Source organism: Nanorana parkeri, unplaced genomic scaffold, assembly GCF_000935625.1.
Source record: "Nanorana parkeri isolate BGI_ZX_2015 unplaced genomic scaffold, ASM93562v1 scaffold16, whole genome shotgun sequence".
Classification (NCBI taxonomy): domain Eukaryota; kingdom Metazoa; phylum Chordata; class Amphibia; order Anura; family Dicroglossidae; genus Nanorana; species Nanorana parkeri.
The window spans coordinates 3,484,984-3,510,888 of NW_017306284.1; the positions used below are offsets into that span (position 1 = coordinate 3,484,984).

At 41.4% G+C, this 25,905-nt stretch overlaps 1 protein-coding gene across 1 annotated transcript in view; it reads left to right on the forward strand.

Annotated features, from left to right (window-relative positions):
- RIMS2 (regulating synaptic membrane exocytosis 2) overlaps window positions 1-25,905 on the forward strand; it is a 532,133-nt gene that overhangs the window by 303,297 nt on the left and 202,931 nt on the right. The window contains exons 7-9 of the mRNA XM_018559015.1: window positions 11,341-11,405; window positions 19,488-19,607; window positions 19,691-19,859. Of these exons, the coding sequence (XP_018414517.1) occupies window positions 11,341-11,405; window positions 19,488-19,607; window positions 19,691-19,859 (354 nt within the window). The remainder of the gene's footprint in view (window positions 1-11,340; window positions 11,406-19,487; window positions 19,608-19,690; window positions 19,860-25,905) is intronic.

Genomic DNA, 25,905 nt, shown 5'->3' on the forward strand with positions numbered 1-25,905 from the left:
GGGGGTCTAAGCGCTGCTTGCTAGCAAAGCCTCCACAACCTGGCAATGGCGTTTGTGCCTTTGGTTTTTTTTTCTTTAATAAGTCATACCATGATTTTCAGTCCAGCTAATGCATCTGACTAAAATATATATTTTTTATATTGAATTGCCATATCATGGCTGGCTGAAAGTGGATATGGAACTTGCAGTGGGTTTGCCAGCTTTGTATACTGAGTAGAAATGAAATTGCAAGTAGTTCATAGAGCATGCAGAGGCAGGATAGCCATAGAACCTGGAGAGTTATAGGCTCTGAATTGTGTGGTGTACCCCATTATGCTGATGAACCATATACAGAGGAGAGAAAAGTATAAAGAGGTAAAGAAAAAATAATAAATCCCACCCTATGTATTTAGGGAATAGACACACTGCTGTCATGCCCCCAGTTATGCAAATCATTAAGAATTTATATGCCAAAAATGATCAGTTAAACCCAGAATAGTTTTTTTCCACCATTACTTTTGGCTTTTCTTCTGGCTTTTCCAAATAGCACCCAGGCCAGGATAATTCAAATATAGGATATAAAATAGTCAATTTTATAAATATGTATTTATCAGACCAAAAGGAGGGACAACTTAAGAGGTAAGAGACAGAGGCCACATAGACTACACTGTACATGAGCCGCAGGCAGTGGAAGGGAATTTATCAAAACTGGAGCAGATGTGCATAGTAACCAATCAGCTTCTCTCTTCAGTTTGTTCAGTTAAGATTTGAAAATGAAAGAGAGAAGCTGATTTGTTGCTATGCACATAAGCTCAGTTTTTCCTCTGCTCCAGTTTTGATAAATTCCCCTCAGTGTACTTAAAAAGAAATTGTTAGTAGACAGGTGAAAATGTTTTTTAGCAGGATAGGCCAGCCTTTCTCAACCAAGGCGCCATGACATTCCGGGGTGCCTTCTGGCTTCCTAAAGGGTGCCTCCAAATTTTCCAAAGGTAGGACTCTGATGTGAAGGGGGAACTCTGGTGTAAAAGGGGATTCCAATATAAAAGGGGGGCTCTTATATAAAGAGGAGGCTCTGATGTGAAAAGAGCTTCTGATGTGAAGGGGGGCTTCTAATGTGAAAGGGAGGATTATGATGTGAAGGGGGTTCTTTGATGTAAAAGGGGGGGTTTCAATATGAAAGGGGGGCTCTAATATAAAGGTGGGGCCCTGATGTGAAGGGGGTTTCTGATGTCAAGGGATACTTTCATGTGACAAGGAGAATTCTGATGCAAAATGGGGGTTCTAATGTGAATGGGGGCTCCAGGTTTGAAAGGAGGACTTCAATGCAAAGGGAGGAACCCCACTTTTGTATGTGTTTTTGTAGACATTTTAGTCTGTAAGGGTGCCCTGAGTGAAAAAAGGTTGAGAAATGCTGGGATAGGCATACAAAGTCTGCAAGTTCAGTTCCCCTTTAAACATTTCATTTAGCTATAGTGTATATTCACTGCACATTATTAAAGTTAAAACAAATGTTTTTAATCTGTGTTGTGTGTAATTACATGTAATCCTTCTTAATATGAAAAGCTCAGCATCTTCTACAAACCAGGTGAAATATCAGATCAGGCAGACATAAAGACTTCCTGTGCTTTCTGCTGAATTGGTAGAGATGGGACAGAGCTGGGGTGATGAACACATCATAATATGTTATATGCAACTCTCTCTGTTTCACTCATGTATTGGGAATCAGAGTAAAAAATATTGTTGCTTCAGAGAATGGGAGTTTCACAGAATTGCATACATCTTGAATTATAATATTGATACAACCAAGAACTGGTTGTACAGAAAATGAGAAAATATTTTGCTATTTGACCAGTGTGGTCTTTATTATAATATTTTATAGGTTTACTGGAAATCCATTATTTAGGAGATTTCCAGTATACGGAGTCCATAATATATAATATGATATAATGTAATATAATGACATATTATTACAGACTGCAATGTCATATAATGTGATTTATTATAATATCATTAGGCACGTGGGCCTCAGAAAACAGAAACGCTAACCGGCTTATTTAATAAGGGAGTGTAAAGAGAACAGGACACATGTGCAGTAATCCGCAGCGACCAATCAGATTTCACCTTTGCTCGGGTCAGAGCAGTTCGAACCATGAACCATGATTTCTAATTTGCTGCTGGAGGTTAATGAACTTTCACAATGCTGATTGACTAATTAAATAAAGGCCTTATTATGTGCTGCGCTGTCAGAAATTGTTATGCATTATGTCAGAGTGACGTCGTGTTTACTGGTTACGTTCTTTGCATTGTGTGCGAGGTGTTACTTTTTACCCAGAATGCACCTGATACTGTAACATTCCAGCAGTGACTGGCTTGTGAGTACATTAGATTTGGCATTGGCATGTTGTTGGGTCTGTCAGGGTGAAATTAGGTTGCAGCTCTGCATGGACAGAGACTGCGTGAATGAAGAACAATTATCTAACTGAGACACGTTGTTTCATATTTTGGACATATACAGATATATTTTTTTATGGCAGAACAGTAATGTGCAAGATAAGATGATCTGCAGCGACCAATAATCATTTATTTTTATTGTACTGACTGCTGTAAACGGGTTGCTTTGGGTTACCAAACTTTTTAAATCATTAGTGTTCTTGTTAAGCTTCCAGTGTTAAAGGAGTTGTAAAGTCCCAGCATATCCTCTCCAGGTGTAACATCAGCATTGTAATAGGAATATATACTGGTGTTGTTTTTGATAATGCAATCAAAGCTTACTTGAAAAAATCCCTTTTATGTAGTGAGTGTTTCCTTCCATCTGCCCATCACTTTCACCAACTTCCAGGACTCCCAGTGTGCTTTGTGTCTCTTTCCCTGCTGCTTGATGTGCTGTAATCTCGATTTCCCAGGACTACCTACTCCATCATGCATTGCTTCCAGCAAGCAATGATAATGTTACATTGTTCAGATGTTGAGTCATAGTTCAGAAGGCAGGCTCTGTGAGTTATGACACAGGAAGTGCGTATTCACAGGGCTGAGTGACATTGTGTCAGTACATTGAGGAAGTACATCCTATGGGCATCTTCAATAAGTATGTTTACAAACTTCTAGATCGATATGGTTATTAGGAGTGGGATGGAACTTATGAAAATTCAATATAGAAATACAGATTTATTTTAAGTTTTTGACCATAGATACACCTAAAGCTGACCTTTACCCAAATCTTTAAAATAACAACAAATACACCTTTGGAAATGTTTAGTAATGACAATCTACAAACACATACTTCTAGATAATTGCCGGCTTTGTATTCTTTGCATACGTTATTTCTCTTTTCTTCTCTTCTCTTTTCTTCTGACAGTGGCCATGTTTTCCTAATGGCAGATTACTAGCTCTCCATTTACTTCCTGCATTTCTAGCACATGTGACTAGGACATGTGACCATGCTCATCATCTCAGCGGAGGAAAATACCTTACCCTGAGATCTCCTGAGGTTACAGATGAGATTTCCCAGCAATGCTCTGCTGATGACAAGGCATTTTGCTTATTATATTCACAAAGGAAACCATTTATTTCACTTCTTGCAAATGTTAGCATGAAGTGAAGACCCATTTTTCCCATGGGCAGTGTTCAAAAAGCTGAAGTCCAGCAAATACAGTCACAAGCTTGAAATGTCTACAAAAAGTAGGGGAAAGCAGCATAGAAGAGCACATGCCAAGTCACAGGTAGAGTCTGAGGGCAAAATCCAACACAACGTGGACACCTTCCATTGCCTGTCCAGGAACAGGGTCCCCTCAGATTCCAGAAGACTGCAACTCTGTAAAGACATCATAAGGAGGCAATCGCTTGGTGCAGGCACATGCTGCAGCAGCAAATCCTCCAATCGTCAACCCCCAGAAGCGGTGCTGGGAGCGACATTGTCAGTGAAGTTAGATGAGTATAAAACAGTGCATTTACTTTTTAAATAACTGCTGAAAGAGTTGGAGGGGAGGGATGAATGAGAGGGGAGAGCTTTGCCTGAAGATGGTAAGGAAGGGAGGAGGTATGGAATGGTAGGGTAAGGGAGAAGGTAATCCAGTGATTTTGCATATAGGATTTGTGAGATGCAAGAGAATTTAAAACGGACATTTTGGTGCTGTTACATTTCAGAATGAGAAAGATTAATTTGTTTATTTATAAACATTTTACTGAGCTGAAATAAAGATTTATTTTTCTATGCTCCTCATCTCCATCTCTAGACCATAATGCAGTTCTACATTACTTTTGACTTGAAAAAATACTAACAATGTTCTTTTTACGCCTCTATTGGCGCAGAATGAAAGTTCACGGAGATGCCGGGTGAATTACTCTGCAGATTGTTTATAAATAGACCCCTAAGTGTCACGGTTAGAGTTTAGGCACCAATGCTTAATGTGCCTCTATTGGCACAGAATGAATATTCTCAGAGATGCTGGGGGAATTACTCTGCAGATTGTTTATAAATAGACCCCTAAGGGCCTGTTCACATGAGTTTCAGGTCCGGATCAGGTGCGGATCTGCAGACGCTATGCAGGTGCTATGTGTTATGCCGCGTTTTTGATGCGTTCCAGTTAAAAAAAATTGTAGTGGGGCTGTCAGTATGTTAGCTGCAGTGCAGCGCGTTTTTGACGCGTTTTGCGTTTCCTGACCGTACAAAATGTGACATGCAGCATTTTTCTGTCGTAACCTGAATGGACTGCGCACGTGAGAACTGTAGCCCATAAAACACATAGGGAAACATTGGGATGCATTTTTAGTGCAGGAGCGTATGGATCAGGTAAGCACAGAAAATGGACATTGTGTGAACAGGCCCGTGTCAGGGTTAGAGTTTAACTCCCACACTTTTAGGGTTAAGTGCTCTTTTTGTCATGACGAGGTAGCATGGAGCCGGCTTCCTAGCCTATCAGGAAGCCAGGCAGCGTGTAAGCTGCTAATCGGTCAGAAAGCTGGCCAATCAAGGAGCCGACCGGCAAGTCATAACCCGCCCCCCGGCTTCCTGATTGGCCAGAAAGCCATCTCCATGCTTCCTCATCACCTGGTGACGAGGGAGCATGGAGATCTCTTCCTGGCTAATCGGACTTCCGGGATTGGTATTTAGTATCGGTGAGTACCGGAAAAAAAAATATCGGTACTCGTATTCGATACTGAAAAAAAGCTATTGGTGCATCCCTAGTTAAAATGTTAGGAGGGGTGGTGAGGGGTGTGGGGTTTAACCCTCTCTGTACTGTGCTGGTTCATTTCATCGGTGCATCCCTACTTAAAGGTGATGGATAAGGCAACTATGCTACTTTAGGAGTTAATTTGGAAATTAGGCTAGACGTTAGGATTATTAGGCAGTAAAGATTCATAGGGTTAAAGTTCGAGTTTAGAGGGTTAAGTGACAGATAAGGGGTTAGAGTGAAGGTTAAATGTGAAATTTAAGGCTTAGGTTAAACATTTGGGTGATGTGTTGGAGTTCTGGTTAAAAGTCAATGGATCATTTTAGTGGTTGGATTAAGTGTTAGGGTTCAGGTAGGAAAAGGGTTAATACATCTTAGGGTATGCTTGACAGAGAGAAGATGAAGACACCTAGGGGGATTTTTGCTATCTTGACTCCTTTTCAGAGCGGAAAGCCCTACGGCGTGAAAACCTGCACCAGGCTCCCAGCACCAAAAGGTAATGTACCGTGAAGCGACCCATTCTCATCTGGCATATCTGTGTCCCCTGTTCTACTCCACCGCCCAGTGCTAATATGTGTTTATTTAAAAGGAAAGACAAAACTCTTCTGTAACTGATGCCTACATTGTTGCTTTGCTAAACACTTTCATGTAGAGAGTACAAGGCCTTTAAACTGTAACATGTTCAATGTGTATTAGACATCTCTCCCAGGAGAAAGAGTTGTTCATCTGCTGACTATGCCGGGAAATTAAACATATACCGTGAGAGAGAAGCATTAATTATGTGAAATTATTAACAAAATGATTAGGCTGCAGTAAACGATCATTCATCCCTTAGGAATTCCAGCATCAGAAAAAGGTTCCAGAATGTTTCTTAATGTTTTGCATTGAAGGTGGGGTGAAGCTTGATTCAGTTATTTGGCACCTAAACGCAAAGACAGATTGTTGAACCGTGCAAATGATTTTGATGCAGTTGTTCAGGAACAGTCCATGGGGCAGTAACAGCTGCTGGAGCAGACCGGTCAGCAGAAAGATATTTTTGGATAGGCAAGTTGATGCTGTAGAGCTGCAGTTTGATGACAGCTGATATGCTGGGGTCTGAGCAGAGCAACCCTTATATAATCAGATCGGAAGAGACGTGGATGCTATGCCGGCACAGATTACGGTTAGGGTTTGCCTTTACCGGGTATTTCAATGTTGTGGTATGTTTAGTAATGTTTGGGATTGGTTAAAGAAGACCTCAAGGATTTATTCAAATTAACCCTTGCAGTGGGGCTACCCCCACACTGCAAGGGTTAAGTGCTTGTTTTGGTCTAGGGATGAAAATATAATATATATAAGATATACTCACCCGTTCCTTGGTCCCACCTGGCTGCTAGACCGATCCCTGCAGCCTCTTCTCCCCTGGGTTTCAGCGTTCTGAGGACCTTTGATGTCTAATGCAGGTCCAATAAACACGAGGATGCCGAGGGGCATATCACAGCCGGAGCGGAGGGTGAGGGAGGTGAGCGCTGACTGCCGCAGGAGCGAGGATCAAGGGAGTATGTCTTTATTTTCCCTCCTAGACCTCAATGAGCACGTAACCCTTGCAGGGCAGAGGTAGCCCCACTGCAGGAGTACATTTGAGTAAATGCTGGAGTTCTTCTTCAAGGGTTAACTGAACTTCAGGAAAATATAGAAGACACCGATTAATGCAGCTCTATATGCATTCATCAATCATTAAAATGTATTTCTGTAAATACAGCTATTGAAAGAACCTGTATTTAGCGTGGTATATGCCTCTGGCAAAACCATGTGCAGCAGCACTTAGACTGGGAGAGGGAGGGGCAGGATGTGGGAGCCAATCAAGTGTGCTGCATGCAAATGTGCAAACAAGTAGCATGCTGATGGGAGAAAAGAGCAAAGTGTGCTGAGGGAAGCTAATCAGTCTGATTCTTCTTCTGCACTATGTAGTCAGCAGGTTGAGGGTGGGGAGAGGACAACACTGTATTCTTAAACTGTAAGTGTCATCCACCTGGCAGGGCGGTGTAAATCTTAGGACTGGGACAGAAATACACATTTTCTGACATATATATTGTATATACAATTTCATCTGTGTATTTAGCGTTGGGAAATTCAGTTTTACTTTTAATTATAAAGCTGTCCAGCCATATCACCATATCATATTGCAATATCTGTACAATCTCCTTCAGAAATGTATTTATTTATTGCTGGTATTTATATAGAATTTACAATTTACAGAGTGCTTTACATAGTGCACATGCACATCAGTCCCTGCCCTCAAGGAGCTTACAATCTAATGTCCATATCTCACATGAATACATACAGGGCCAAGGAACCTTCCAGCAAGTCTTTAGAGTGTGGGAGGAAACCGGAATATCTGGAGGGAAGCCCACGCAAGCACAAGGAGGACATGCAAACTCCTTGCAGATAGTGTCCTGACTGGGAATATCCAATGACTACAGGTGAAACTCGAATAATTAGAATATCGTGCAAAGTTCATTTATTTCACTAATGCAACTTAAAAGGTGAAACTAATATATGAGAGAGACTCATTACATGCAAAGCAAGATAATTCAAGCCGTGATTTGTCATAATTGTGATGATTATGGCTTACAGCTCATGAAAACCCCAAATCCGCAATCTCAGAAAATTAGAATATTACATGCAATCAATAAAACAAGGATTGTACATAGAAGAATATCGGACCTCTGAAAAGTATAAGCATGCATATGTACTCAGTACTTGGTTTGGGCCCCTTTTTCTGCTCTTACTGCAATTACTTTTGCACGATATTCTAATTATTCGAGTTTCACCTGTATGTAGTACCTAGACAACCCATTTAATTTAAATGTAGTCATTTATGCCCTTGCACTGCATAGTTATTGGTAAATCTCAGCAAGTAAATGCCAATACATTTGCATGCACCACCCCTGATTGGCTCTCAGTCTTGCCCCTCTATCTCCCAGTAGAGTGCCCATTAGAGCACCCTTACTTTACAAGTGTGCCCTTCTCCAGCACTTTTGGATGGATCTGCGGTCCCTTGCTCTATCTCTTGCCGCTGACACTTCTGGGTTCCCAGGCATCCTCTTTGGTCATTCATTGGCCACTGATGAAGGCGTTACATCTTCCCCGGCATCAGGCCCATCTAAGAGATGCCGTGAATGGGCTGAACATGTACTCCGTACAACACATGGGGGAAAAAATCACTGGGGGAGAGAGGAAGAGGTTTTTGGGAAGAAGAGACTTTTGCCAAAATCCCGACCTTTTCAGCAATTGTTTTTATCACTTTACTTCCGCTGTAAGATACTTCCGCTAGTTGCATTAAAAAAGTGACATGTAATCATTTATTGATAAGTGCGGAATTGCATCAGCTTGTGTCTGTTGTATCTGCCTGGAGTTCAGATTTAAGAGCAGCATCGGACTCTACACAAAACAATCCGCACATGACATACGTGAAGGGATTTTGCTGTTTGAAAGCTGGAACCCCCTTTAAATGTCTCCAGGAAAATGTGTGTATTCTACTTCTGTTCAGTATATATTGTTCTGCGCACTCCACAATAACTCTATATAATGAGGCCGTGCAAATTGAATAACAGTGTGCAAAGTGTAGTAAACCGTTAACAGCCAATCAGATCTCACCAATAAATGGTAGCAGTCAAGAGAACTGTATGATGTTTTGTTGCCGTGTTACTTCATTACATTGCTTCTTTTTTACCATTTGAAAATGATTTATCAACTGAACATTAACACTTTAATAAGTTGTTTTTCTTATTGTTATAATATTGTGTGTGAATTTTGTATATAACTATGGAGATATATATTTATATATTTTAGATAACATGCAGTGCTTATTTTTACCTATAAAGCCATTTTGTCAACTGGAGAAAGAAAATGTATCTGTTATTCATAGCAACCAGCCAGGTCAGGTGTCAGTTTGCATTGTCTCACCATGTGCTACATGAAACGCCTTCACAAGAAGGAATGTTTTTGTTGCCAATAGCAACCAGATTTTTTTTTCAAAACTGCACTTCAAATAGCATTTGGGAGCAGACTGGTTTCTACGAGTAACACTGACAACTTCCTTTATGACACTTTTTATACATGGGGCCTGCTTGGGATTATTTATCAAACAGGCAGTCGTTATTGTCCTACAGCAACCAATCAGATTCAGACTCCTATTGTTAAATTCATTTTCCAATGCTGGTTTAATGAGAGGCTAGACATATAGGTCTCATATCATGGTATTAAGACAATGGTTGGATGTGCCCTGGGCCCCATCCTTTTACCAACCATTCTACAAATACAAGTTTACCCAGGAATAGGAAATATACATATAATGTCATAGCCACCAATCACAGTCAAACGCTGGTGGGGCAGTACAAACAAGCACTTTGATCCCTACTGCATGAGAATGTTCTTCTCTTGTATATGTTAGTAAGGCCCATCTGGGATCTGATTGGTTGCCATGGGCAATGCTGTAGTTTAAAACAAAGTGAACTCAAGTTTTTTTTTTTCTTTAGCAACCAATCACATTTCAGGTCTCATTTTGCCAGTGCAGGTGAAAGAATAACAGAGATAACTGGTTGCCGTGGACACTACTAGGTTTTTTTTTATCTTCTCTTTGCTCTAATTGTTATTGACAGACTGTACACTGTCTCATTTATCAAAATGTTTCTCATAAGAACTGTCTGTATTGTCTCACAGCAATCCATTGGATTCAAAGATGTGATGCAAAATGCAGCTGAAGAATGAAATGTTATATACAATTGTTGTTGTGGGGCAGTAGGGACTTTTTGTTATTGAAGCAGACCTTTACTTTTAAGACCAGCCAACATTGTGGTCACGCCAAGGTTCCATTATATATTAAGTAGGTGATTATAACTCATCTGCTCCAGCCATACGCTGGTCAAATAGTTCACATGGCATTCCCTCCATAAGATGGAGGTGAAGAGCATAGGAAGTTCCTGGGCTCCTCACTACTCCTCGGCTCCATATAGTGGTGGGAACACCATGTGAAAGGCATTCACCCAGCGTATGGCTGGGCAGAAGTTTTCTAAGTCATCCCCTAAATGACTGTGGTAGCTGTGAAAGACTTACCTCTAACATGGGGCTTCCTCCGGCATTTGTCATATGGTCTCTGAAGAAGGGGCAGATCAGAATTAAGACACCTGGGGGCTGCCATTGCACTTCCGAAGATACTGGCTGTCAGTCTAGTACACTGACTATGTAAGCTCATCAATTAGATTTCCTCCACTGACCTAGAACAAGTATGCATATCTCTAAACTCAGGCATCCTTACTGATATACTTGCTTCTAGGTAAGGGGTACAGAGTATTGAAGCCAGAGGCTAAACATGACAAAGGAAATAAGCACTTGCAGAATCTGAAGTAGCAATGGCCTCCATGTCTTTCTTAGGTAAGGTCACCTTTAGGGCCCATTCATACCAGTCTGTGGTATTAATGCATAGTGCAATGCACAGTTCACCTTGCTTTACCTCAACAAAGGTAATACACAAAAGTAAGTGCGATGGGACCCTAAGCTACCTAGACAGCGCACTGCAACGCACCTGAGTTTTAGCACACCGCAAAACACAACGGTAACAAATGGTGGTGCGCTATGTTGAAATAAAATTGCACATGTCTGTTAAAATTTGTTGCAACGTGTTGGCAGCCCTATCAGACTAAGCAGGTTGCCTTAACGCAGCACACATGTGAAATGCATGTGCAGTATCACACCACACCTGACCAGTAAGAATAGGCCCTTAAGATAGAGCTGCTTTTGGTTGTCTGTGACTGAATGTCATTCCCCTGCTTCCCATTAGCTGTGACAACATGACCAGAGACTGTCCTTCCCCTGTCTCCCATTGGCACATGGCCAATGAATGCTATTTTCCTGACCGCTGTGACAGTGACCACATGACCAGGGACGGTTATTCCTTTGCGTCCTGTTAGCAGAGACCACATGACCAGTGATTTAGAAAACACAGACCCCAAAGGTATGAATTTTACAGCTGCAGTTCCACCACAAATTTGAAAACTCAAAAGTATTGGTCCATTTAAAGACATTTTGATAAATGAGGCCCACTGTGAAAATACACCAAAATGATTAACAAAACTGCCATGTTATGTCTATGTCTCTTCTATCCTCATCTCTCCCTCTCTGCACTGTCTTCTCTGTCTGATCCACACAGGTGACATGGAGTATTGGATGGAGCACACCTCTTGGCACAGCAGTGAGGCATCCCCAATGTCTTTGGTGAGACATGCGGGGCCGTAACATCCAGTTTCCTTTACCATCCACACCTCCCTTTGTTTTTATTTATACCTATGCATGTTTTCTTTTCCTTTTTATATATATACATATATATATATCCTTTTTTTTTATCCCACACTTGTAGGGGACAGTCAAAGGGGAAAAAGAAAAACTAGTGAGCAGGCAGTTTTGTCGGATTCTAACACCTTGTCTGAAAGACAAAAGAGAATGGTGTGCTTTGGAGCCCACTCATTGGAAGAGGACTTGGAATGGTCTGAGCCCCAGATTAAAGACTCTGGGGTAGACACGTGTAGTAGCACCACCCTTAATGAGGAGCATAGCCATAGCGACAAGGTACTGACGTTGTGGAAGCCTGCATTTTGATCTGCTCATTTGGTCTTCGTTTGCTCTCTGTCACTCATTGAATTTAAAACATTTTTTTAACGACCAGGCGGATGGGGTTTATTTGAAGACTGCAGGGTGAAGTCAGGGGCCCGCCGGCCAATGACCAGGCACCGTTTTGGCAGTTGAGACCCATAACTGCTGTCTTTAAATGAGCTCCACTCTGTTTTCTAGACACTGTAGTATTTCTTAAGGTGCAGAAAAGAAAAACAAAACTGAAAGAAAAAAAGAAAATATGTTAAAAAGAAAAAATGAAGAAACCCCATTGCATTCTTGCATTGCCACCCTCGGCAGGGCAAGAATAAAAATTGCCAGGCTCTGAGAAATGTATTTTTGTTTGTGTAATCTAGATTGTGATATCTTATTTATTCACCACGTTTTATAACCACTGACTTTGAATCGGCCGGGTATTAGATACAACCCAGCGTCAACAGGTTCAAGAATATAAAGAACATGACAAAATATGAACAATCATTTTGAAAACGAAAACAAAAATTGGGTCTGTTTGCACAGAAAAGTTGTTTTTCTTTTTTCCCTTTCACTTTCATGTTATGTCCGTCCTCATCTGTCGTACATTGTTTTTGTGTTTGTGTTGTAGTGTGCTGTTCATTATTCTGTTTATTTTTGCGTTTTAGCTTTAAAGCAGTCATGAAATGTGTCAGTTTTTCTAAGTGTGCTCTCTTTATGTCAAATCTGCATGGAGCATGAAGTTGTGCTAAACTTGGGGATCAGCTTTGATTACACAAGTGATGTTGCACTGCAGCCATTCTGGAGCCTATGCAAAAATGATTCTGCTGCTATGGATAGGAACCAGTGGGCTGGATAACCTCCTAGCTTCTCGTATCTGTGGTGAGATTTGCCCACAGGAGGGCTTGTCTCTGCCCCTTACCACTTGACCATACCAAAGGTCTCCCTCTCAAAAGGCAGTCACGCTTGGCTTGAATTTTGGCCAATTCCTGCCGAATTGGGTGAAATTAGAGCTGTGGGTGTCCCTACCAGCACCACCTGGCTTAATAACCTTCAATTGAAAAATCATAGGAGCTGGGTGGAAAACTGTCAAACTCCCAATTTATTGAATGGGGACAAGAAGAGAAGGACAATTTTCACAATGGGGTCACAGGCAGAAAAAAAAACGTGCACTTTTTTGCTTGTTTAAACTTTGTCCAGGCTATGGACATTTAATTATTCACGTATTCTTAACAATCATATTAAAACAAGCCCTCACTGACCTCTGTAGCTGCAGTCAGTGGAGCAAATCACTTTTACTTTCAGCAGCTCAGTTCATTCTGTCACCCCTCCCAGTAGTAACTTGGCGGCCTTTCAGCCTTCTTATCTGTAATGTAAACACAGAGTAAGTCTACAGGAAGTTGGGAGTGTAGAATGCCCAGAGTTCACACGGACAACTTCACTTCTTCTCTTGTAAACTTTGAGGATGAATTGCTCCACAGTGTCTGTGGCTGCAGAGATCAGTAAGTGATCTTTTTAACTGCTTGTAAAGTATATGTAAATAATAGGGATGCATCAATACCGTTTTTTGGGTATCAAGTTCAAGTACCAAGATTTTTTTATCAGCACTCGCCGATATTGACTACCGATGTCGGGCCTGGTACTTGCCCAGATGCTCGGGGGCAGCAACAATACCAGTATCGGTATCAGTGCATCCCTAGTAAATACTTGAACATCCACAAGTTCATTTTAAAAACTCAACCAAAATCAAAGCTTGATAACTGCTGCAGGTGCATTGCTACATATTCCTGAATGACAAAACCAGGTAATGATCACTCATTAAAAGCATATCAACATGCATGCCCCTCCGGCCATATAAACATTGCAGTGTAGGATAATAGTACAAGAAAGCATACGAAAACCAGGTGTTGTCCCCAAACTCTTTAAATTGTTGCAGTGCTGCACATCAGAACATCCCTTGTAAATGCAAGATCAGCTCCACTAGCAGTATTGTATATCTCATAAGCAATTTACGGGCTGTTACATGGTCACTGTGCATAAATATCTATACATTGGCATTAGTGCAATCGTTGTGCGGGTTGAGTAATGGCAGCACTTCCTCGTATCATTATACAGCATAGTTTAGATAGTGGCATGCCTCTTGAAATGCTTTTTTTAAAATCTGTGATTAATGAATCATTAGTTTTGACTATTAAGATAACTGGCAATGGGCCTAGTACTCATGCTTTCATTTTGGTGAATTATTAAAGTGAAATATGCATCAAAGTTGTTCCAATTCCACAGTTTCCAATGGGAAACTCCTGAAGTGACTCTATCAGTGAGGAAAAGGGAGGGCAAACCTCTGCAAGTATGAAGTTCAGCCCAGACAGGTAGGTTTGGGAGGCTGCTGAAAATATCTAGGTGCGCATATTTGCAGCGGCCTCTGAAACCTACCTATAATGGCTACATACCAAGCTGTTCTGCCAGGCAACACTTTATAACTTACAGGTAGTGTTGGCACTTGCTGCAGAGCCCCACCCCTCATTCTTTCCTATTGGTCTATCACTGTAAGGGGCTGCCTTGCTGGCCAATAGCTATACACAGGAGGCAGGAAGTGGTGGGCAGGTTTTAACACTAGAAGTGCATAATGTATGCCTGTAAGAGCAATCTTAGATTCGGCAGTGGCAAGGTGCAGTGCCAACCCCTGTAAAGTGAATAGGCTGCCCTATCATAGCGTGTCTTAATGCATGATAACACATTGCATTAATACAACGCATGGGGTCTATTAATAAACAACTCTCAAGGCGAGCGAAAGTTAATTTTATGCGCTGAGGAGCATCTTTAATACTTATTTCCTATGTTTCACAGGGCCATCTAGTGGCCATTATGTATAATTACATCACTAATACTTACCTTATTCTTCATTCCCATGTGAGTCGGCTCTCTTTTGCACTGTAATATCCCCGGATGCCCTCTCCATCCTCACGTACAATGCTAAGTAAGCTTTGGAGTTAGGCTTTAATTTCTCCCACAGGAACCACCCCAATCAAAATGCAGATCCTAGCATTTTAAATGAGATAAATAACAGTGATATACATTTGTGTAATCGAAGCTCCACATTTGCTTTTGTAAGATTCTTCAAATCATCCTTTGAGAGTCAATTAAATAAGAAAAGACTGTCACTGTGTAAATCTGGATACACAGCCCCTTGTTGTAGTGTAACATATGCAAATTGTGCAGTTAGGATTTACAGTAGGCCTTCAGCACTGTAGGGGGTACACAATAGCTTTGCACATATTACACACTGCATGGGTGAAAAAAAAGACAGCACAGCGGTACATGTGAAATTTTAATTTAATATGTATTGGCAAAACTGTAGCTCCTCCCCACTATATTACATATAATATCGGTCTTTACATTTTAAGGGTTATAGAATAAAATAAAAAAACAAACAAACATATTAGCATACATCTATGTTAACAATTTTGCTGTGATAGATATATAGTAGGGCTGAAAAACTTCCCTTTTCCTGGAGAAAATGCTGTTTAGGATTCCCTTCAGTGCTGCTCATCTGTGTTAATTGCCCTTCTGAAGCAGGCGATAAAAGTTTATTGCATACGTGTACCTTAAATATTATGAAAAATTTTGCTTATTTGTGTATCACTCAGCTGTAGATCCTCAAATCATCTCTGAATTGGTGCTGACACTGTCCTTCCTTCTGGAGGGGGGCTACTTTGGTTCCCCATGGTCCCTGTGTGTGTTGTAAAGTAGTCACCACTCCAAAATCTCTCCTGTGATGGATCTACAGCCAAGTGATGCACAAATAAGACATTTTTGTTAATAGTCAAAAGAGAACTATGAGGTAAGTGTGTTTCCCCATAGTTCTCTTTAGGGTCACGGTAGGATATATACTAGCGTCCTCCCATGACCCAAAGCTCAGTATATTGCGGGCTTTTGCCTGCGATATACTGTGAACGCCGCGGCTGGGACGGATCCCGACATTACTGTCGAGATCCACCCAGCTGTGTGAGTGACAGCTTGCTCTGCCTATCTAGAGGCAGAGCCAGCTGTGCCCACCCCTCCCTCTTTCGTTCCTCCACTCAGTGCTGGAGGATCGGAGACGGTAGGGGGGGAATCCCTGCAGGGAGCAGTGACTGACAGTCACCGCTCTCTGCAGGGAGACGATCGGAAAGTGAGCAGATCGGCTGCATGTTTCTGCTCACTTCCCGATTGATAGAGCTGACCTGTGACAGCTTCTATGTCACAGGTCGGCTCTAACTATGAGGATAAGTGGAAATCACTCATCTTCTTTAGGGTCACAGGAGGACATTTACTAATGTCCTCCTGTGACTTAAAACTCAGCATATAGCAGGCTATATTGCCCGCTATATGCTGACAGAGCGGAGTCGTGCTGCAGCTGGGAAAGATCTTGACAATTTTGTCAGGATCCCCCCGCTGCCTGATTGATAGCTGGCTCTGCCTCTCTAGAGCTGTGCCCACCCCTTGCTCGTCTGTCCCTCCAGTCAGCCCTGGAGGAATGAGAGGGGATGGGGGGAATCCCTGCGGGGAGCGTTGATTGACAGTCACCGCTCTCTGCGGGGAGAAGATTCTGAACTGAGTGATCAGCGGTATGTGATTGCTCAGTTCTCGATTAATAGAGCCGACATGTAACAGTTTCAGTGTCACACATTGGCTCTAACTATGGGGATTAGAGTATTTCACTCATCCCATAGTTCTCCTTTAACTTACTTTTATTAGATCATTCTAGGTGTCTGTTATTAGTTTATACATGATGGAAGCATTTTCACACCATACCTTCCAACATGACTTATTTCAGAACACAGCAAATACTCTTTTCCTGAACTTTTCTCCACCTTTCTGAATAAAATCACCTGACATTTTAGTAAATCCCTCACAAGCAGTTTGGATTTTGTTCTTTAAGGAATGGGTCATGTTGGATTGTCTGTGACACAATAATCACTAAAAGCTTATGACGGCACTGAAGCAGAATGCCCTTCTAGTTGATAGGTTGTGCAGATCTTTACACTTACACAGAGATCTGTAGTTGTCAGGCGGCCTGCTTCTGTGCAGGCAGTCAATTGCCAGCGAAATCCTTACACATTCGTAGGGGACTCGCAACTAATTCTGGCTGCCTGCAGGGCAGTACACTGCGAGCAAAAATATGACCGCTGCCATGTTAGAACCGAAGATCTCTGGATTGTGGGAACAGAGGTATTACTTCAATTCCTCAAACCCATCTAGAGATGTGTAAGTAGCAGTTATTATTTAGAAAAATACCCCCCACCACCACCCAATCTGCAATGTACGTTGCAGCTGGTAATGTCACAGAAGATATTTATAACTGGGAGGTCCTCCATGTTCGATCCATGAAGTGTATGAAAAATTGAAGCCCCGGTATTCTATTAGAAGTTAGCACACCTTTCCAAGTCCAAGGTAGACACATTAAGGTTATCTTCAGGTGGTTTGCTTTATTAGAAGGTTTTTACTACACTGCGTTGTTCACCTCACATACACACATTGTGTTATAACTGCTTTTCCCTCCGCGAGAGTTAATGGGAATGCAAATGCAGCTTGAAGCAGCTTTGTGCACCTTAGAAGGTCAGCTGCAGTCAGAAGGCTGCCAACTTATAGATCATAAGAGGGTCAACGGTATGTATAAGGAGGTCAACTGCAGGTCAAAAGCACATGTGAAGGAACTTAGATGGAAGTCAGAAGCATCTGAAACTGATATCAAATGCAAGCTAAATGCATCTGAAACCACACTTCATTTGCCCATTACACAAGCCCTATGGTAGTGAGCATATTACAAAGGGGTGAAGGTTCTACAATGCTGGCAGAAAACCGTAGCTGGTTTCTTTGGTGTAAAGAAGAACAATTTTAATTTTATTTGGCAGTTATGTACAATTTGGCTGCAGATTGAAAAGGAAAGGAAATTTTTCAATCATTCCACAACAAATTAGCTTGTCTGCTATAAATAAATTTTCATAAGAACTGGACTTATTCTTAAAATAGTGAATTAGAAAACAAAGTAATGCTGTACATCACTCACGGTCACATTCTTAAATTAACTGACTCTCATTAATTATGGCATTAGGCTCAATTCACAAAGCTAACACACCAGGGTAAGGTCCCTGTTGTAAAAAAAAAAAGACAGTTATTTTATGAGTTATATTTCTTTACTTAATCCAATGCGGTTTAAAGATTATAGTCACATGGCTGAAAATAAAGATCCTTCTACTTGTGTAAAGCTTAATCTAATGAGCCTATTGTTATTGTTCCTATAGAAGAGATTTAGATTGTCTATAAACTTTTGTAGAACATATTGAGACCTCTTTTGCCCTCCAGCCTAAAAGTGCACCTGTATTTAAAAGAACTCTAAAACCTTTAAAACATAGAGACACATATGTATGTAAGCATCTAATGTAGGCAATTTTAGGAGTCCAGGAGTCCGCAGAGTACCTCCCCTGCCCTTATCTTGTAGGGGAAGGAGGTGTATGTAGTTACTACTGGTTAATTACACTTTTGCAGGTAAACTGAAGTATGCTACATACTCTGCTGAGTACTATAGTATTCCTCACTCTCCAGCACTTGGTAGAATAGTTTATAAGTAGCAGTTGATATTGTGCACCTTCTCATCGCTGAATATATCAGCAGTTGGCAAGATGCATTTCAGCTTCCCAAGCTTTAAAACTACTATCATGTTAAACTGAACCAAGGTGAAGTCAAGAATCCTTCAAGAGGTCTCTACTTGTATTTTACTACTTTATAACTAGGGGAATAGTCACATTAATGAGTAATAAACAAATGCTGTGGAAGAGGGGGGTAGGAAAGGCAGACACTATAGTTGATTTGTCCATTGATGAAGGGTTTAGTGTATTTTGGAAATATCAAATTTAAGGCTGTTACTGTTGCAGAATAGGTGTCATAATATGGGATCAGGCTCAGAGTCCAGTAGCTAAAACAGCAGGCTTATTTTTGGTTTTTAAGAGGCCAGGTTTAGTACTCAAGCAGGCGGTAGCAGTAAAAGAGCAAGCAGAAGTGTAGTTGGTGATCAAGCAAAAGTCAGTAGCCAAAGGTATCACGTTTAAAGTGGTGAGTGGTCAGTGAAACAGCAGCCAAGGGTCAGTAGATGAGTAGAGGCAATAAGGACACACTGTAGCAGTAGCAACAGGATGCAAGTTACTGGCACAAGTACAATAATCTGGCAAACAGGAAGTACAGAGGTATGGCTTAAATAGGAAGTTCAGAGGAGGAGCAAAGAGTTCAGAATTCAGCAGAAAACCGGGTATCCGTTAAGATTGATCTAGACATAAAGCAAAAAGCTACCGTAGTTGGTTAGTATGGCAGTAGGCTACCATGGTTGCAGGAACATTTAGTGTGCCATTCTTTATATTAGAACAAACTTTGCCACAACTTAAGCTCTTGACAACAGCTATATTTAAAATGGCAAGGCCTTGCCATACACAGTTTGTCTTTTCTTTAAGTAGTGATATTTAGAAAAGGTGGGGTGAGGCTTAATATTACCCTTCCAAGATACCCTAAAAACCATCATAATTACCAAAAATGGCAATGCCTACCTCTCCTAACTGACTTCTTTGCAGCTTTTTGTTTTCTTCTGAACTACAGGTGTTCTTGAAGGCTCCAAATCTGTTACTGTTGTACTGTTTTTAATGTGTTCTAACATATTCTTCCTGTGTTTCTCCTTACACAAATCAGCACCCTGTAACGTGGCAAGCGTCCAAAGATGGCGACCGATTAATTGGCCGCATCTTGTTAAACAAGCGGTTAAAAGACGGAAGTGTACCTCGAGATTCTGGAGCTATGCTTGGTCTAAAGGTGAGTGTTGAAATATGTGGATAGAGGAAGATCTTGGGGTCATGATTAGAATGTGTGTTGTCTATACATGAATCCATATGAAGGATGCACATGCTAAAAACTGCAACAAGTGCAGCAAGTATGATTTTTTAAAACTGCATAGATTCAAAGTGTGCCAATGGAACCAGAAAGGAGGTATGGAAATCAAAGTGTGCCAATGGAAGCAGAAAGGAGGTATGGAAATCAAAGAGTGCCAATGGAACCAGAAAGGAGGTATGGAAATCAAAGTGTGCCAATGAAACCAGAAAGGAGGTGTGGAAATCAAGATTTGTTCCAGATTTTGGAGCTCCCAGGATACCCAAGAGGCTAGCTAATGATATGTCTAAACACCATAAGTGCTTGCTTTCTGTCCATTTTGGCAGTTTAATACTTATGTTCCTACAGTGAGCAGATGATATGCCACCAAAATGTACAGCTAAAGGTATACCTTAATAAGAACTTCATTTTATATACATCAAGTGTGAGTAATGATGAAAAGAGTCACCAAGGGACTCCTGTGTTTGACCAATTTCCTTTTTTTTTATTCATATAAGCTACTGGCAAAGTAAAAACACTCACTATGTGTATCATTTGACAGCTAGAGAAAATTGAGCCATGTCCAAATCTACATGACAGTTGGAGAGGTCCCAGCACTTTCCTGACCCACATCAAGCATAAATGGGTCCCTAATTTCCCAAATGGCCCTTGTCCAGCTGCACAGTCTGCATAAATGGTATGTCCCCCACTAAATGTGGCTGGACAGCATAGGCTGATAGGAAGTCAGTGGGGCTGGCTTATAGTAGTAACGATGTACAGAGCTGTGGAAGATGCAGACATTGACTATACAATGACTAAGCAGTTAAAGCAGATGTGTAGCTTGAAAAAGAAGCCCCGTCTACCTTCCCCACACATAATTTTTTGTTTTAACATGCCACATACATTCCTAAAATCCAGCAGACTTCTAGCTGGTCATGTGACGTCCTGGGTCTTTTTATTTTTCATGCAGTGGTAGGGGGCAATCTTGCAGTATTCTACTGTAAGCCCAAGCCAACATAGTGACACAGTAATCTTCACTGTCATTCAACCTGGAACAGGACCAGCGCTGGATGTCTGAAGCAATGAGTCTCCAGGGGACATCACTGGAGTTTAGGTGAGTACTGCACTAGGTGCTGGCCAATTTTCTTTTTTTTTTTAAATTATTGCTGAAGGCCCTTACTCTTCCCTAAAAAGGGTACTATTTCATTGTCAGCCCAGGCACTAAACACTCCCATCTGATCCCCCTCTTTGGTTGATCTGAATCACAACTTTTCACCCAAAAAAATGGGCTGAAAATCTCGGCTTATACTCGAGTATATACGGTAGATAAATTAATTTGGTTATGTCTTTATGGTGAATGAAAAACACATGTATTACTAATTTTTTATGATTATTATTATTATGATTATTAATATTATATACCACACAGGGCATATATGCCATAAACACATCTCCTGCCTTTTTCCTCCTGGTAACACAGATTGGCTGCTTTTCAGAGGTTCAGCTTAGTGTTCAATAAAATACTGAACCTATGGATTATCAGAGCACAATTCATTCTGAGCTATACTAACCGGCTTTCTACAATTTGCTGGAATGTTTAATTGGAAAATAACAATATTTAATTGAAATATGACTTAATTAAGACAGAACAAGGTCAGGAGAAAAGAGAAATCTGATACATGAAACGGTAAATGGATGAACCTGTTTGAATTGCTAGAGATTCTTGTATAAATGAACAAGAAGCTTCTACCTTCCCACATTGGCAAGAGCAATTTTGTATCACGAACCACATTAATCTTATTAATCTCTTGGGCACTGACAAACTATACTTGCAACACATACATATGAAGGGGAGGCGGGGGCTGAAATCAATAAATGTAGTATAATGCCAATATTTAATGCTTGGAGAAAGGCCTCTAGGGTTAGTAAGTGTGCTACCCCATCTATGGAAAGGTCTGTAGAGAACCAATCAGGATTAGTCTTATGCAAGCACCTAAATATTTGGTCTTGAATGTGTTTTCATGTACAATCTGCCGATTACGCAGTGTATGCTATATTCAAGCATGCCTCTGGTGATAACTGTCAGATTTACCAGTGTGCTTAGGCCAGCTCTTGATCAATCTTTCAAGCCCTCACAAGACTAGTGTCATTGCTGGTCGTGTATCCAGCACCTTGGTAGCTGCAGATCTGAATAGAGGCAAAGATGGCACTGCCCTTGGGGATACTAGGGTTTGTTTCTGCTTAAAGAGCTGGGGTCAAAGGTCACCAGAAGTCTGACAGTTTCTCACTCACCAACTGCGAGGCTTAACAATGAGGACACCTGATTTTATTCTCACTTCCTGATCCATCTTCAGAACAGAAAGTGAAGGGAAATCTCCCCAATGGCCAAACAGACAGCAAAAAAAGTGACAGAAGTTTTGACCATTGCCCGCTCTAATCCCCAATCAAAACTAAAACGTTTACTTTAAATGCTAATAGCATTGTCTCTGGTCAGCCATCAACACCTATCTCACATTGTGACTTTTTATGATGTAAAATATTGTCTGAAAGATTTGCTTTTTCTTTGGCGCGGAGCAGGTGCAGAGCAGATCAGTTGCAGACCGGATCAAAACTGAGATCCTTAGGCCTTGTTCACACTAAGCGCGGAGCAGGTGCAGAGCAGATCAGTTGCAGACCGGATCAAAACTGCGTCCAATGTATTCCAATGGTATTTTTTGCTCCTGTTCACATCGCGGCGTGCAGTTGCAGAGCAGATCCAGAGCATGTGAAAAAACTGCAGCAGGCACTATTTTACCTGCTCTGGATCTTCTCTGGAACGCATCAAAAACGTATGCAAATGCCTGGAACGCACTGAAAGCCCATTTTAAACTTAAAAAAAATATATTATTATTATTTTTTTAACAAAAAGAGCCCGGAACGCATCAAAAACGCGGCAAAAAAAGCATCAAAAACGCATCTAAAAGACTAGCATGCGTGTGCAGAAACCTGACCGGATCTGCTCTGCATTTGGTCTGAACAAGGCCTTAAATGCCCCAATATTCATTGTTGTATAAACCTGAAAGCAATAAAAAAGTTAATGAACAAATGATGCCCATTGCAGATCCAGAAGAAGTTTTGGCCTGGACACTGGAAATAAATATTCTAGAAGGCCAGGCTGGAAGCACATTTTTAATGGACCTCCTGTGAGATTAGCAAGGAAGAAAAGACACTGAAGATCAAATGTGTTGTATAGAATGATTTAAGCTGTTACTGTATATAAAGTAACCTCTGATGAGAGATTTCTATACAACCCCTCTCAGTATCGTGTTGGCTATAGCTGGCACCATCTTATGCTGGAGGGTAGCTTTGCCTCAGCATTGTGGTATAATTCCACCATAATGTTCCACAGAAATCTTTGCACCCTGCGCTGCAGTTTATAAAATTATTAATAAATGTTTGGCGAAAGGGGACATTTTGTACCATTTTTTGCCCCTTTTGTACGTTTCCCAATGGGTGACCAAGATGATATCATGAAGGTTAGATTTAGGCCTGTTTTAACAAATAATCTCAACAAACAAAATGTTACTTTATATTTGTGAGTGGCTTTGTTCCTGGTGACACATTCCAAGTACATCTGTCATTAGAGACATGTGGTGGTTGCGATTTCTTACCGCTACTTCTCAAAATGCTCTGCTCAAAAGTCACTGCTCAATAACAAGCATAGAGATAAGGAATTCAGACTTTCTCCAACTTTCATTTTCTGCATGCCTTTTCTGTAAGGTAACCACTCCAACAAACGCCAAACCCACATCTTCACCCAGTCTTTTTCCAGGTTCAGGGCCTCGGCTATCTTTATTAGCTTTGCCAGAATGTTGTAACTCCTACGCATGTGTACAGAAGCATATTCGTTCCGGCACCAAGGCATGCTGAGAAACTATGCATGTGCATGCACATTCTAATGAAGATTTCTAACAGGCGGCAGATAAGGTTATTTATGGCAGAAGAGACACAGTAGGCATAGAAGAGCCGGCCTGCTCGCAATGTATTTTAATTTATCACTTTTAGTTCCACTAAAGAGAATCTGTTGCAAAGTGACAGGCTGCCCTGACAGTCCGACATAAAATCTGTTAGAGCCCTGGATTTTATCATTGTGAAAGATCACCTCAACTACCCCATGTGATAGAGTCCCAAACTGGGGACTGGTCGCTCTAGCCTGAACACTGCATCTTTGGTAGTAAGGGAAGAAGGTTACCCACCTGACCAATGCATCTTTGGTAGTAAGTTAAAAAGGTCACTCACCTGACCAATGCATCTTTGTTGTAAGGGAAGAAGGTCACCCACCTGAGCACTACATCTTTGGTAGTAAGGGAAGAAGGTCACCCACCTGACCAATGCATCTTTGTTGTAAGGAAAGAAGGTCACCCACCTGAGCACTACATCTTTGTTGTAAGGGAAGAAGGTCACCCACCTGAGCACTACATCTTTGTTGTAAGGGAAGAAGGCCACCCACCTGACCAATGCATCTTTGTTGTAAGGAAAGAAGGCCACCCACCTGAGCACTACATCTTTGTTGTAAGGGAAGAAGGTCACCCACCTGGGCACTACATCTTTGTTGTAAGGGAAGAAGGTCACCCACCTGACCACTGCCCTTTTGTTATAAGGGAAGAAGGTCACCCGCCTGACCACTACATCTTTGGTACTAAGGGAAGAAAGACACCCACCTGACAACTGCACTTTTCTTATCAGGGAAGAAGGTCACCCACCTGAGCACTACGTCTTTGGTAGTAAGGGAAGAAGGTCACCCACCTGAGCAGTGCAACTTTAGGAGTAAGGCAAGAAGGTCAATGCTTCCCAATAAGGTGAAGTAAGGAGTATTTTCTTTGACAGGTGTTGGGGGGACGGGGACACGGTGAAGGTAAAGGAGGAGAAGGGGTGCTATAAGTGGGCAAAGTAACAGATTCTATTTGATTGTAGAAATGTTAAGTATGCATGCCACTCCGAACAGTAAAGTTTTCTTCAAAGCCAGAATGCATGGTGATACATATGTATCGTTGTAAGTGAGGGGGATAGGAAGTGCTCCGGGGTTGGCTTTGGTGGCTGGTGAGGGCAACGGAAGGGAAGCTGGAGCAGTGCAGTACGACTGAAATGTGCATGGTTGTTTTGTGTTTATGGTAGAGAAATAATAAATATGAACACCGCCAGGCAGCTAGCTTTTATAGAACAAGGTGAGCAGTGGCAGCCACCATGGTTCTCTCATTAAAGATGTACTTTAAGATGGGTCTGAGATGATTACAGAAAAGATACTTTGTCCCCTTGAGGCCTGTGTGCAGTTAATAAAATGCAGCCTCTCTTTCAATACCACAGATCTCTCCCAGACTGACATGAGAGGGTTAATCATACTGACAATATTAAAAATTGTATTCCTCCGACGTGAACACAAGCTGTGTCTGTCAGGCTCAGCGTTTTGCATTCTCAGTGTGTAGCACCTCCACATCTTGGCTGGCACAGCAGATACGACTTCCGGGGTATTCTCTTCACACTGAATTTCTTTAGCCCAAAGTACACGTTCTAAGACAGACGCGTCCGCCTCCCCGAGCCGCACAAATGAATGTGCCAGTCGTCTCAGAAATAATTTAACACCTAGAAGCACAGCATTTGAAGACATAAAAGCAGCGCTTGGCACATGCAATCTGCCAATTTTCCCCTTTGTTGCAAAACTGCAGACCTTCCGCTATTTGATCTTTGCTTCTATTCATAACAGCCTCCTGCATCTCCCCTGGATTTTTTTTCTTTTTAGTTCTTTTATGCCATAGGCTGCTATATCATGTGCGGATAGGGTATCTCATACATCCAGCTTTCCTGCTCTAAAAGTGGAATGTCCTCAAGTATCCGGCAGCCGCCCACTCTGCAGTTTCACATCACAACCTCTTGCTCTAAATACGTTCTTCCTTCTGAAATACACTGCATTGGCTTCATTGCTGTTTCCCATGATGTATGCACAAACCTGTCATAGCGTATACCTGAGGAGTATACATCTGCTGAATACAGCTGTCCCACCAATTCAATGCAAATGTGAAATAAAAAACCTAAGACCACTTATGTATTCATTTAAAACAGTTATTTGAAATACTACAGCTGCCAAAATGTTTTTTTCCCCAATACCTTGCATAGCAGATATTAAGATAAGAGTGGGGTTTTATGCTCTGTGGGCCAGTCAGGTTTTGTTCCACTGCACATTGCTGCTAGTCTAATATTGGGGAATAAA